Below are 14,278 nucleotides of genomic sequence, written 5' to 3'. Positions count from 1 at the left end.
TTTGGACTCTGGATCTTAAGATGGAATTGGATCTAAAGCCTGAGATCCAAAGTAGAATTGGGTTCTGGATCCTAGAATGAATTTGGATCTAAAGTCTAAGATCCGAGGTGAATTGGGTTCTGGATCCTAAAGAATGGATTTTGAATCTGAAATCTGAGATCCAAAAGGGAATTGAGTTCTGGATCCTAGAATAGGATTGGATCTGAAGTCTGAGATCCAAAGTAGAATTGGATTCTGGATCCTAAGAATTGGAATTTGGATCTGAATCTGAGATTCAGTGTAGAATGGGGATCTAGATCCTAAGTGGAATTTGGATCTATAATCTGAGATCCAAAGGTGGATTTGAACTCTGGATCCTAAGATGGAATTGGATCTAAAGTCTGAGATCCAAGGTGAAATTGGATTCTGGATCCTAAAGGAAATTTTGGATCTGAAGTCTGAAATCCAAGGTAGAATTGGGTTCTGGATCCTAGAATGGATTTTGGATCTGTAATTTGAGATCCAAAGTGGAGTTGTACTTGGAAATCCGGATCCAAGTTGGGATTTAGGGTCTAATTTTAGATTTGGATTCTGAAGGCCCAAAGTGGGACCTTTAATGATGGATCTGGGTTTTGAAGACCCAGATTTAAAATTTCAAGTTTTGAGATTCAAATCCAAACCTTGATTGAAGATAAGAGGATCAGAAGATAACTTCAAAGTTAAATTGGACTTTGAAATTGAATTTTGAATTTGGGTATGAGATAGAATTGGAATTGAATAAGATTTGATCTGAGAAATGAAGAAGGAGAATCACTTGGAATTTTTGAAAAGGAAATTTTTGAAAATATGATGCAATTCTATCCTATATGATGAATGAATTTGAATAAGTTTGAAATTAGATTTGAAAATCATATTTCATTCTTCAAGAGAATTTAAATAAGATTAATGATATAATACACTCCTGACTATGGTCATTGAATGTATTATATAATAGTCATATCTAAATTCAAATAAAGGATAAAATATCTTTTTGGTGCTTTTATAGAATTTAAAATGAAATTATCCCTCAATATACCCTGACTATGGCCATTGGTATATATTTTGAGTTAATTTTAAGTTAAATTCTGATAAAAGAAGAAAATATTTTAAGAAAATATGATGAATTTTGAAAATGGATCCAATGTGGATTCAGTGTTATTTTGTAAAAGATAAAAATGTCAAGTTTTGTCCACACCCTGACTATGGCCATTGATGTGGATCATCAATTTAGTATTTATTATCTCTTACGAAATGGTGCACGTGCCATTCGTGTTTTACCATTATGAGAATTTTTGAGAAATAAAGAAAAATGCGTGAAATCAAACAATTCATGATATTTACAATGCTCATTCATTCTACCTAAAGCAGGAAATGTAAATTTTCATTCAAATCTAGCTATTACAACTTGGAGTTTGAATTGAAATTACAATTTCTAAAAAAAGATGACACTTTTCATACATCTTCCTGCAAAACAACCGGGTTAGTATTGAAAAGAGGAGGAAAATCACATATATCACATGGATATTAGTAGTAAAATGCCAAGATATACATGGGAAATGATATATATACATATACATATCTATGTATATATGTATACGTATATTGTACATATATAACATAAGCCATATGAGAATTGGGGTTGGAAGTGGGCACAGGTATTGTGTAGGTAATGGAGGTGATGTGCAATAGACAACATGAATGACTAAAGAAGATGTCATGCAGCTGATGTTGGCAGAGGTGTGGAGCTAGCTGCAGGGTGTATGCAATGGTGGAGATATATATAGGTGAATGGGGATTGAGTACCGACGAAGGTATGTAGTAGTGGTGTGCACACAGCATCCATGCATGCATTTCCAGCAGGAAACGATGTATGATGACCATGTGTTGAAGTTTATGAGGTATAGCTACAGTAGGGGCTAGAGTTAACTGGAGGAGATATACCGGTGCTGCCATAAGTGAGTGAATGGGTATAATTGGTGCTACTGGGGTAGTCCAGCAACTGGGGAGATGTGCTGAGGTGATAGATTCAGGCTATGACAGATGACAGACAATGATAAGGAGGGAATGGGGGTATAAATGCTGTAGGTTGTAATAGGGTAGAAGATGCTGGGAAATTGAAAATGGGGTGGCAGCTTTGCGATATGCCGAGTAGGTGCATAGGCAGGGGAAGGTATTTGTAATGGTGATGATATGCCAGGTGAAATGAGTGAAGTGGGGAACATAGCTGAGAGACAATGTCAGCCATATATGCCATGGCTGTAGGTACGAAAAGCAATACAATGGTATTTTTATACTGCTGTAGGCTCAAAGAAGTTACAGGGGTGACACAGCGTGGAGATCATGAATCTCCTGCAAAAAGAATCTCCCAAATTCTCTTTTATTAGTATGGGATTCAACACATGATCAAATCAAATTCATAACAAGGAGATCAATATGAGAGGCTCTTGGTGCTAATTAACCCCCCTCTCAAGGGAAAATACTTCACCTGTACATATTCCTTGAGATTAAGTTAAGCAAGTTATAATGAAAAAGCATTAGAAAGGAATAAAGTCAACTTACCTGTGGGCATGCATGTACATCCTATAGACAAAGTGCGTTGGATTAATGCTCTTGGTCATAAAAAAAAATGCAGAATTACAACAACCTCAAAGTCTATTGACTGGTATATTTCTACATTCTGCCAACAAGTAAATAGTATCATTACCTGTAGCTTCTCATAAGACATGAACCGAATGGTTAGAATACATATATCTTGGCCAGGATTTTACCCATGAGATATTGCTATTAAAACTGTGAGTAATAACAAGTAACTTTGGCCAAGCACAATGATATTATTTTATTTTATTTTTTTTACAGCGAAAAACCTTTGGTTAATCGACACACAGAGATCTCAGACCCCATACTCAGATCCAGGAGAGAACCTGACTGTCATATACTCATGGTGAAGCTATATACCTAAGTTTCATGGGTAACTGCTGGGTAGGCGATGCCATGAAGTAAACCAACGTGCATATATATCATAAAAAAAAAACAAATAGATACAAACGTGTACATGCTGATATGTGAGGGGCATGATACGCGTGAAATTCCACATAGATGATATACTGGTGGGTATCATTAATACTGAGAATGAACGAAAATATCCAATAATGAAAAGACAATGCTGGAGAAAATATGATACATAATTAATAACACACAGAGGTAAAATAAAAGGGGTTTCACAAAAATTTTTTTTGAAGCATTTTTACGATAAATTGAACTTCCCCATAGCTCGAATTTAGCTAAACAAGATTGTCATCGTGCAGGTCAGTTTGGTTGCTCATATTTACTCTCGTAGTAATTCATCCCTTAACTGCTTATTGAATTTGAAAATATGGTACAAGATTGGCCTAGAATTCTATAATATCAGCATAGATAAATCCCAACAAAATAGTCAGAGATGATATTACCTGAGAGAACAATCTGTTCAAATTGGTATAAGTGGACCTCTCGATACCTATAGAGTGTCTGCATATATTATAAATGGGTTCATCATCCAACAAACAGCAATATCGGTGTGCTCAAGCAAAAGATGTGGGGAGAGGATATTGTTATATGGCTCCACGACAATTATGGAAACCTGGGGGGGGGGACCGATCGATTGGAGCCATGCCATCAGTGTCGTTAAAGACACCCTCATTGGTCATTGACGAGGTCAACTTTATGCTGAACTTAGTTTAACAGGAACATCGCTTGGGAATGGATTCATTAGCTACAACAAAATGTTGCTTACCGGCAAGGGATTCGATCACCTAGGCTCCAGGTCACTCAGGGGATATCAAGTAAGGCAGGATATGGTGAGTGTATGCCAATCGATAAAGCAAAAATTCTTGCGAGCAGCAAAGCATTGTTAGCAGAGGGCTGGAGATGGGGTGGTTCACAAAAGATCATAGGAAGCATGAACAAGGACGATAGGATAATAATCGGGGTGCAGAGCACATTGCATTGAGAGGATTCAAAACTCGAGATAAGCAAGCAAGATGATCATAACCTTAGAAAGGAAAATTAATGAGATCATTTGAAAACTGCCGCAGAATGGACCCGATCTGATATACAGATCAGACCAGATGTTAAGGTGGAAGCCGTTCCCCAAATATAAAATGAAGCAATTACAGTGTGAGGCAAATGAAAATCCATGAAACAGTAAAGAGGAATGAAACAACGTTATAAAGAACAGGAAAAGATGATGATCGTAACATTACATCAAACAGAAGATTAATTATGCAAAAATCCAGAGAAACAAGAAACATGGGAAATCAAAAGGAATCATAAAATAATAAAAAAAGGGGAAGGAAGATCGAAATGTAGAAATACCGATTCCATCACTATTGCACAGTGTGAACCGGTTTGTTATATACAAATCGGATTCACAGTGTATGCGTTTAAAAACGAGAAGTGAAGAAGGAAAATTACAATCGGAGGGGGAGGGAAGGAATTCTTACCTTGTTTGTGGAGGGCTTGAATCTCCTTCGAACAACTCTGGATGAGACACCTCGAGAGATCACCCTTCGGCCCTTGCAGGAGAAATCCTTAGATAGAGAAATGGGAAATGGAAGAGAGGATGCTAGAGAGGAAGAGGGGTGCCCGATGGAAGGAATCAACGGATGCTGAAGGAAAATTGCTTATGCGGGAATGGATGTTGTTTTCAGATAATCGATCCTCTAAAAGAAAAGCCGATGATCGATGGAGTTGCTCGGTGATTGCCAGAAAGAAATGTATGCCTCAGAAGATCAGGAGATGATCGATGTTTTTTTCTCTTCCTTTTTTGGATGGAGTCGATGCCTCCTTTTAAAGAGGGAACGACGGGTTCGAGAAGATGAAGGTCAGTTGAGGATTGAAGGTGGAGATGAAGGTATGCGGTTGTAGATCGAACGATGGAGAGAGAAGGAAAGAGGCGCGGGAAGAGTTCGTTAAAATTTTTCCAAATTTTCAAAAAGGTGGTCCTCTTTTAGAAAGATTTTTGAAAAGTGGTTCAAGCTGAGGTTTTTGGTAAAAATGGTTTAAAAAGTTTTGAAAATCATCCGTTTTCTTTGTAGCTTCTCTCAATTTTTTTGGTTTTTATGTTATTTTTCTATTTTTTCGTATTTTTAGAATAAAATCCTAAAGCTTTACGAGAAATCAAAGATTTAAAACTATTTTTTTTGTGTTTTTGTAAAATATTTACAAAAGGGAATTTTTCTGAGCTATTTTGAGAAAATTTCTTCAGAAAATGGATTTGTGTCCGAATTTTTGAGAAATATTCGAGGTTTATAACTTCGAACTGAGAAATATAGGGTCGAGGATCCAACAGAGTGCTGGATGAGCTGCCCGAGCCTTTCAAAATCATTTTTTGGTATTTTTGTGATTTTATTTTGGAAATCGGACAACGGGGCTTAGATTTGAATTTAAAATACTGAGTTCAGACCCGTAGTTGAATTTGAATATATCAATGCGGAATTTAATCCAGAAATCTGAAGAATGATTGAAATTTAGCTTTGAAATCACTTTGATTTTCTAAAAAATAGAGTAGGGGCAAAAGGGTCATTTTGCAAATCTTTGAAAAATTTGGGGTGTTCACACCAGTCCATTTTGTTGAGGTGTATAAGGACAAGATCTTTGATGTGTGATGCCATGCAATTTAAGATAATTTTGAAAATCTGTGGATAAAAACTCTCCCCCTGAATCTGTGCGAAAAAAAGTAATATCATTTTGAAACTTGTTTTTAACCATATTATGAAAAGTTTGAAAGTATGAAAATACTTCAGACTTATGTTTGAGAAAGTACATCTATGTATGTCGGGAAAAATCATCGACAAAAATAACATAGTAAACAAATTCTCCTTTAGAAATTACTGGTGCAGTACCCCAAACATCCGAGTGTATTAATTCAAGTGGTCTTGAAGAGAAAAAGGTTATGTTCTAAAATGGTAATATTTTCATTTTGCTGAGAATACAATCTTTACAATCAAATGATTCAGAGTTACAAAATTTTTCTAGATTTGGAAAATGTTGGATTTTGGCTATATGGGGGTGACCAAGTCTCTTATGCCACAGTTTCAACTCTATTTTTTGAATATTATAACAAAAAGCTTTCTTCGGCATTTCCAAAAAATCCATGTAATAGAGTCCTCCTTCTCTATGGCCTTCCCCAATCAGCTTGCCTGACTGGCGATCCTGTACCCAACAGCCATGAGAAGAAAAAGAAATATTACACCCATAATCAGAATTTTGAGATACAGATAAAAGATTTAAATTTAATTTGGGAACATGTCTAATTTCTGGAATAGAAAATTTCTTTATTTTATAATTTTTTTCAAAATTTTCTATTCCTTCTATTTCAAGAGAAGTCCCATCAGCAGTAAAGACCTTTGACACACTTGTTTTATTTTTAACACATTTGGATAGACTTTGATTATTTGTGGTCATATGAAAAGATGCATCAGAGTCAAGGAGCCAAGAAGTTTTACCTAGATCAGAAAAAAGATGAGGCTGCTGCTCCGGTTGAAGCTTCAGATGAGGAAGTTGCACCTTTGATGAGAGGTTGAAGAATCTCCATTAGTTGGGTTAGGAAAACTGGTGCATCCTGATCTTTAGGCTCCGATCCAGCAATTGCAACTCTTTTTTCTCTCAGCTCCTTAAGTTTAAGACATTGTGGCCTGTAGTGTCCCGGTTCATGACAGTGATGACAAATAACTTTCTTCTTATCATAGTCACCATTTTGTCGGTTAAAGTGATGAGGCTTATATGATCTAACATGTATGATCTAACATGATTCCCTGGTCTAGACACGGCTAAAACAAAATCATCTTCAATTTTTAAAGAACCTTTCCAGAGATGATTTTCTTTCATTGTTAACTCTTCAATAGTTTCAACAATAGAAGGAATTTTTCCCCGGTGAAGTAGGGCCGATTTAGTGGTTTCAAATTCCGGCCTTAATCTAGTGATAAACTGGTAAAAATGTTCAGCATCGAGTTGTTTCTGACGAAGCTCGATGTCTTCGGTACAATGCCGCTTTGGTTCTAAAAGGGAAAGTTCTTCCCAAAGTTCGGACAACCCATTGTAATATTCACGAATAATTTTGTCTCCTTGTGTCATCATTCGAACTTTTTCTTGGAGGTTGCACACATGTGCAATATCTTTAAGGGAATACATATTCTTAAGGTATTCCCATGACTTATCGGAATAATCAAATTTGGCAATATTTGAGCATTTTTTAATGTCAACGCTATTGATAAGCCATGACATTATCTTCGCATGAGATATTCTCCATTCTTTCCATTTCTTCTCGTATGAGGCAATAGCCTTGATTTTCTCTTCCGATAGAGGGACCTCTTTATCTCCCTCATTTTTAGTAAGAGATGGCTTAGGTTCCGAATCAGAACCATCCACAATCCCCCATAGGCCTTTTCTCCATATATGGTGCTTCATGATTGAAGCCCATGTTACATAGTTCGTATCACTTAGTTTCATAGGCATGATGGTGACTTTATCATTGCCATCCATCGATTACAAGGAGAGAAAGAATAGGGATAGAAGAGAAACAAGAAGGAAAATGAAAAAGAAAAGAAAAAACAATACAACAAGATGTGAAATCTTCCCCAATGAAGTGATAAAACACTTCTCTTCAAGTGGCAAACACTTTTGCAAATAGGCACGAAAACCAAGGCAACTTTTCCTCAAGATTTAGTACTTCCGCGGCTCTGATACCATGAAATGAAATGGGGTTCTTCGAAACACGAGCTTAGATTCACAAGGGCAAGTGTCAAGAATGACACTAAAGCACAACCCTTAAAAAGGGTATAATTGGAAACAAAATAAAAATAAAAATGTATTCTTTATTGATATGAAAAACCAATTGCTTAAGAAGCATTGGAATAAAATACAAGAGGGGCTGCACCCCTTTATATACACAGCTGAAAGAGGACTCAATAGAGCAGCTCTATTTAGAGCTGTTGGAATGTATCAGTCCAACAACTCTATTAAGAGCTGTTGGACATTGTCAGTCCAACAACTCTATTGCTAGTCAAGTCTGGACAGGACTTGACTAGCAACGGTCATTCTAGTTCAAACTGAACTAGATGACATAAAGACAAAAAATAAAAATAAAGGAAAAAATTACAGAAAAGAAAGAAATGAAAAATGTATTTATATATATATAATAATATAATATTATATATATATATATATGTACAGTTTTACATTTTAACACATATAACTTACCTCAACAAACATCTAACATCTCTGATTCAATAATAACAAAGCCAAGAAGATTGATGCATTATATAAAGTTTGTGATGGGCTATACAAATGCCATAAGAAGGCAACAAATATTTATGGAAGTTATTTTCCAAGCAAAATACCGATTTGAAAAAACATGGTTTCAAATCAAATAATAGTGGATGAAAAAATTTGGACTTATATGCTCATGTAATTATAAGTATTGTTAACATAAGCAAGTTATAAACAACTAACTTGATCTAGTTTATAAAAGGAACCGATTGGAGCATATAAAGTTCCAAAAATTAACCTATGATAATTTTGGCGATGTAAGAAGATAAAACTCACAAACAAAAAGATTCTTCACAAATGATCTCTCACAAGAACCATATAGGTTTAGACACAAAGTTTTCTCACACGAATCACTAGGGTTCACACATAAGAACAATAAAGAGAAAACAAAATATAAAAGAGGAATGAATTTCATTCAAGTGGGATAAAACCCACAACTAATCAATTTTTAAAAACCCCAAACAGAGCTTCAAAAAGAAGCTCACAAGCGATCTTTCTCAATGAACACAAGGTTCATTCAACACACTCACAAGAACTGAAATACTCAAAAGAGTGCATACACCAAGAGAGAAAAATATATCTCATTAAAGTGGGATAAACCCACACAAAAAAGTAAGTTTTAATAAGAATCATGCTTATTATAAGCAATTCTTCAAAATGAGTTCATCAATCAAGAGATAAATGTAATAAGGCATATCATATGCAAGGAATCCAATGATTCTAAAAATAATGTAAATGATATCGAAAAATACTATTTAGATTTAGCTCACAACATGATTATGAGACAATTAATATCATTAAAGAGAGTCAAATAAAAGACCAAGTGCATATATTGTCATAGAGGAAAAAAAAACTCATGCAATAATTAAGGCCACATATCTTATATAAAAGACATGTTTACAACCAAATAAATACAAGTGATAGGATTTATATAAAATTTTACATTTTAAACATGTAATGAGTCAAAGGTTTTAAACATGAACACGCATGTCTATCAAGGAAGAAATATAAATTGTATTTGATGATTATCATATATATATATATATATATATATATATGTGTGTGTGTGTGTGTGTGAAATGCAAGTTTATATTTTGTAAAATAAGACATTATTATCAAATCATTAAGATAAGAATATGATTGACGAAACATCTAGAATTAATAATTCATGATTTTATATATATATATATATATATATATATATATATATATATATTAGAGTTATTTTCGAAAAGGCTTCAAGATTCAAACATGATACATATATCTAGTTTTCTTAAAACAAGTTTAGTGATGGTTAAAATACTATTTTAGATTTTTCAAAAAAACATACATTTCGTTTTTATTTTAATCATGCAAAATATATGTATATATATGTTTATATATATATATATATACAATGGTAAAGAAAAAACAAGTGTTTTTCTCATGCGTAATGCATGGGCTAAATACTTGAAAAGTGTAAGAATACATGCAAAGTAATTTCAAGTAGAAGGAAGAGAGATAAGATATAACAAACACTTTACCAAAGGATAGAGAAAGAAAAGAGGTAACAAATACTTCACCACTTTTTCAAATTTTTGAATATCACGCTTCTCGATGCACAAAAGAACTAGCTTGATTATAACCGAGCTCTGATACCATGTAAGAAAGTATGCGAAAATGAATGCTTAATGCATTCATATGATCCAATAGTAGACAAACAAGAACCCACAATGGGGAATATCGAAATAGTCCACTAAGGGAGAACACAAAAAGCCTTCAAAGAGGCAACACATAAAAAATACATGGATCTTTATTGAGTGAGGGCTTCAAAAGCCATGGAAATACATGGGGTAGAGATCCCTATTTATACAAGAAAAATGAGCACAAGAGGGGGGCCATTGGGGGCTCCCCATAGTGTCGTTGGGAGCCCCCAACGACTCTATGTGGGACCCCTTATGATGTAATAAAAAAGGGTTTTATAAAAATAAAAGTAAAAATAAAAATAAAATAGTTGTTTCTAAAAAAAATTATGTGAAATGACTAAAATACCCCTATCGGGTATTTCACACACACACACACACACACACACACACACACATATATATATATATATATATGTGAGTACATATATTTTAACAGGCTTGATCCACAAAAAAATCAAGAAAAAGTGATGGAATAGGCTATTTCTACTATAGGATACCATACCCTTGAGGGTAGCCAATATTTTCTCATATATATATATATATATATATATATATATATATATATATATATATATATATGCCACTAGAATATGAGAACTACAGTGTGAACTAGACATTTTTGATACATTTTTTGCAAATCTGACCTTGCAAATGTGTTCAGCATGACCCATTTACTAGGAATTGACTATTGGATCATACTTTTTTGACAAAAAAATATGATTTTTGGATGCTTGAATATTTACGAAAATTATGAACCCCATTTTTCAAGCCTTAAAACCAAACTTGTCGATCACATCTGTATGCTCAGATTTAAGGAAAAAACAAAAGAAAAAACCATGAAAATCTTGGTTCACACTCTAATTCTCATATTCTAGTGTGTGTATATATAACTATATATAGGGTTTATATTTAATATAGTTGATTGTAGTTACAATCTAGTTGAAATCTCACGATGCAAGTTGGTTTGACTCTATCTCGCTTCGTAGATGTGTTCAACATACTCAATTTAATGGAAAAAAAACCTTGGATCATGTTTTTCGATGAAAAAACAAGTTTTTTTGAGTCAGAAAAAAACAGTGCATTTACAACCATCCATTTTTGCATCACCGAAAAACTTTGTACACAGGTCAGATCTCCTCAATTCAAAAGTCGTCTACCACTAAAAACAGTATGTTGATCACATCCATGGGTTCACTTGGACAAAAAAAAGTTTGCTAAGTCGTTTGTTTATACAAACTATTGTAGCAAACCTTAACCCATATATACGGTTAATAGGGCACAAAACTATTGAGCTGGAAGTCATAGGTTCCAGCTCTATCAACTCAATCTGATCACATTGATGTGTTCAACATAGACATGTTATTTCAATCTAAAAATACAATTGTTTGAGTTGTGAAATTTTAGTACATTGTGGGCTGTTGATATTTGAAGCCCTTAAAAAACCTGCTTACATGTGACAATTACATGATTTAAAACTCATTTTGTACAAAAACAAACCTTGTAGATCACATCTATAAGGTCTGATCAGCAAAAAAAATCTAAAAAATATGAAAAGAAGCTGATTTATACTCAAGAGTTCTGTGCCTTCAATAGCACCAATCATATAGAAACACGTAACAGTGGACACACAAAGTGTCCACTGTTATCGGACGCAAGAGCACCGCTGATCGCGCACGCGACCAGCAGCACACTTTTTTTTGTGCAGAATGATGATTTATCGGTGGTCCAAGACTGCTGCTAAAAGCTATTTTTTGGACGCACGGCACACAACCATGCGTCCGATGCTTTCGTCCAATTTTTTGCATCCATCATTACGTGTTTCTCTCTCTCTCTCTCTCTATATATATATATATCCAGTCTTTTGATTTTGTTTGGAAAATTTATCTTGTTTTGATGATGCAAATTGATAAATTCCTATCTGCATGATACATCCTAGCTTTGGATGATGATGAGTATGTCTATTATTACATGTGTGCTTCTCAGTTTTTCATTCAATTGCGGGTCTTTTGTCATTATATTTCGGAGCAAGTTATAATTTCATGAACTCATTATTATTCCATGGAAAATGGGAAGTGAAGACCAAAAGGATACCTTACTTCAATTGGCTTGTCATGCCAAGGCACATACGGACAAATTGGTTCACTTCATTATGGTCAGAAGATGCATTATCTTGTGATTAGTTGGATTTTCTATTTCTTTTGTGACAATTGGTTGTTTATTGAGCTTTTGAGGTATCTGTTTATTAACTGCTGTTGAAAATTTCAACTCTCAATACAAGTAGCTGATGGTCTTGGTGATTTCAATATCACCGTAGTCCTCCATGGATGTGGGTTTCTGATCATGAGGTGCCAAAGGACCTCGTAAGCTGGCTTGAACCATTTTCATTATAAAAACATCATTATGCTCTGTCATAGTTCATGAATCACATTCCTATGAAGAACATAAGTACTAAAAAAATTCAGTTATCTGTTATATTCAGTGGTCTAATTCCACTATGCGCCCATGGTTATCATCTGTTCTTTCTGTGCTGTGAGTGCTCATACTAACCTTGTTCTGTTGATATCTTGATTTCTTCAAATCTTTTTATTATGTTATTTTTGTTTATTTTTTTTTTTTGCTTCTCTCAAAATGTGCACAATTGCTATCAAGTAACTAAAAGACGGGTTCCCAAGGTGGGGGATCATAACTATGGGTTCTCATGTTGAAATCCCTGGTGCAATCAATCTAGTAAAAATAATTCTTAAAAGCCATGGTATCGAATGGATCGAAGGAGTGAAGCCAAAATTATCTATCAAACTTGCAGTATTGCTACATTTTATTGAACGTGCTCTCTCTCTCTCTCTCTCAGCCCATTATTAATTACAGCCAAAAGCTGACACCATTTCCCTTCTAGGCAATGGGGAGAGCTGCAACATCGCTCACAAAGCTGGCAGATGCAGCTCATGAGGAGCTACCCAGTACTATGGCTGCTATCAGGCTTTCAGGAATGGAAATCAGTGATCTTACTCTTGAGTTGAGTGATCTAAGGTACGAACGTGAAACTAATGACTTGGGTCTATGTGGTTGGCACTTTCCTTTTGATGTGAAAATCACCAACCCAGCTTGTTGTTTCCCTTTCCTTTTCCTCAATAATATATTGTTGTTTGTATTGGATAATTCAAATAATCTTGCATTTAGCTATTTGGCACTTGTACAATGAGAGAAAACAATGCATGTCATCAACACCATTACATTTTACTTGATTAATTTCCATATTGCATCTGATAAATATATATTTTTTTGGGCGTATAGTCGAGAGATCGCCGACGGTGTGACCAAGTCAGCACAGGCAGTGCAAGCTGCAGAAGCTGGAATACGGCAGATTGGTGCCTTGGCACGAGACCAAAGTATTTGTATGTCGAAGTGTTTGAGTGCCTCCACTTTTGCTTGCCTCTCTCTCACATTACAATGGCTGATTTCATTTGTGCCATGCAGCTATAATACAAGAACATGCAATCTTGCCCATCAATTCCCTGCAGCCTGTGGTTGCAGGAGCAGCAAAGAGAACATCTCGAGCAGTTGGCCATGCCCGGCGTACATTTATGAATATGATTTCCAGGCGAGAATTCAGCTCTGATGATGAAGACAATGCAGCTGATAGGATAGAAGTTTGATCCACTTGAGCATTCACAACAGCTTTAGTTGGAGTCTAAATAAGAAAAGAAGAAATATGATTGAATTTTGTTGAAAAGAGAAATCGTACTGCAACTGGAAAATCAATTTCCATATAAATTATTCATACAAGAGGAAGTTTTGTTGTTCATGTGAATGATTAGAAGGTTCAGTGGTTTTATGGTTTTATGTTCATTGTTATGAATGTATGAGTGATGAGGTTTCAATATTACAAGTTTGAGTTGGGCTATATATATAGGTAAGTGTTACAATGCACAACCATTGGTGCATTTTAATATCCTGCACAATTGATTTTGGGACAGAAAATACCCCTCAAAATGGCATCTTTGCAATTTTTTATTGAATATTTTTTCATTGTATAAATTACATTATTTAGTGTAAGAACCTAATGATCAACTTACCCTTCTTAAATTTCTCCTGCTCTTTTGCTGAAGTCACCACTCATTCACACGATTGCTTACCCATCACCACAAACATCTGCAAAGCTCTCTCTCTCTCTCTCTCGGTGGGTGGGTGTGGGTGTGGGACCTTTTTCATTATTCTTTAACCTAGGGGTCTCCGCTTGTGTGGCAGGAGCAGTTATTGCACGTCACCTT

The 14,278-nt window shown here is 34.9% G+C and overlaps 1 protein-coding gene across 1 annotated transcript in view; it reads left to right on the top strand.

The window, feature by feature from the left end:
• Positions 1-13,718, top strand: part of LOC149840589 (uncharacterized) — a 39,156-nt gene extending 25,438 nt beyond the window's left edge. Inside the window, exons 3-5 of the mRNA XM_090004480.1 lie at positions 12,904-13,037; positions 13,302-13,402; positions 13,485-13,718. Of these exons, the coding sequence (XP_089860606.1) occupies positions 12,904-13,037; positions 13,302-13,402; positions 13,485-13,663 (414 nt within the window). The 3' untranslated portion in view covers positions 13,664-13,718. The remainder of the gene's footprint in view (positions 1-12,903; positions 13,038-13,301; positions 13,403-13,484) is intronic.
• Positions 13,719-14,278: the final 560 nt, after the last annotated feature.

The sequence above is a fragment of the Nuphar pumila genome, chromosome 4 (assembly GCF_984573655.1).
Source record: "Nuphar pumila chromosome 4, dmNupPumi1.hap1.1, whole genome shotgun sequence".
Taxonomy (NCBI): Eukaryota; Viridiplantae; Streptophyta; class Magnoliopsida; order Nymphaeales; family Nymphaeaceae; genus Nuphar; species Nuphar pumila.
Note: the sequence above shows the minus strand (reverse complement) of the source record. Positions and strands in the feature narration are given on the sequence as shown.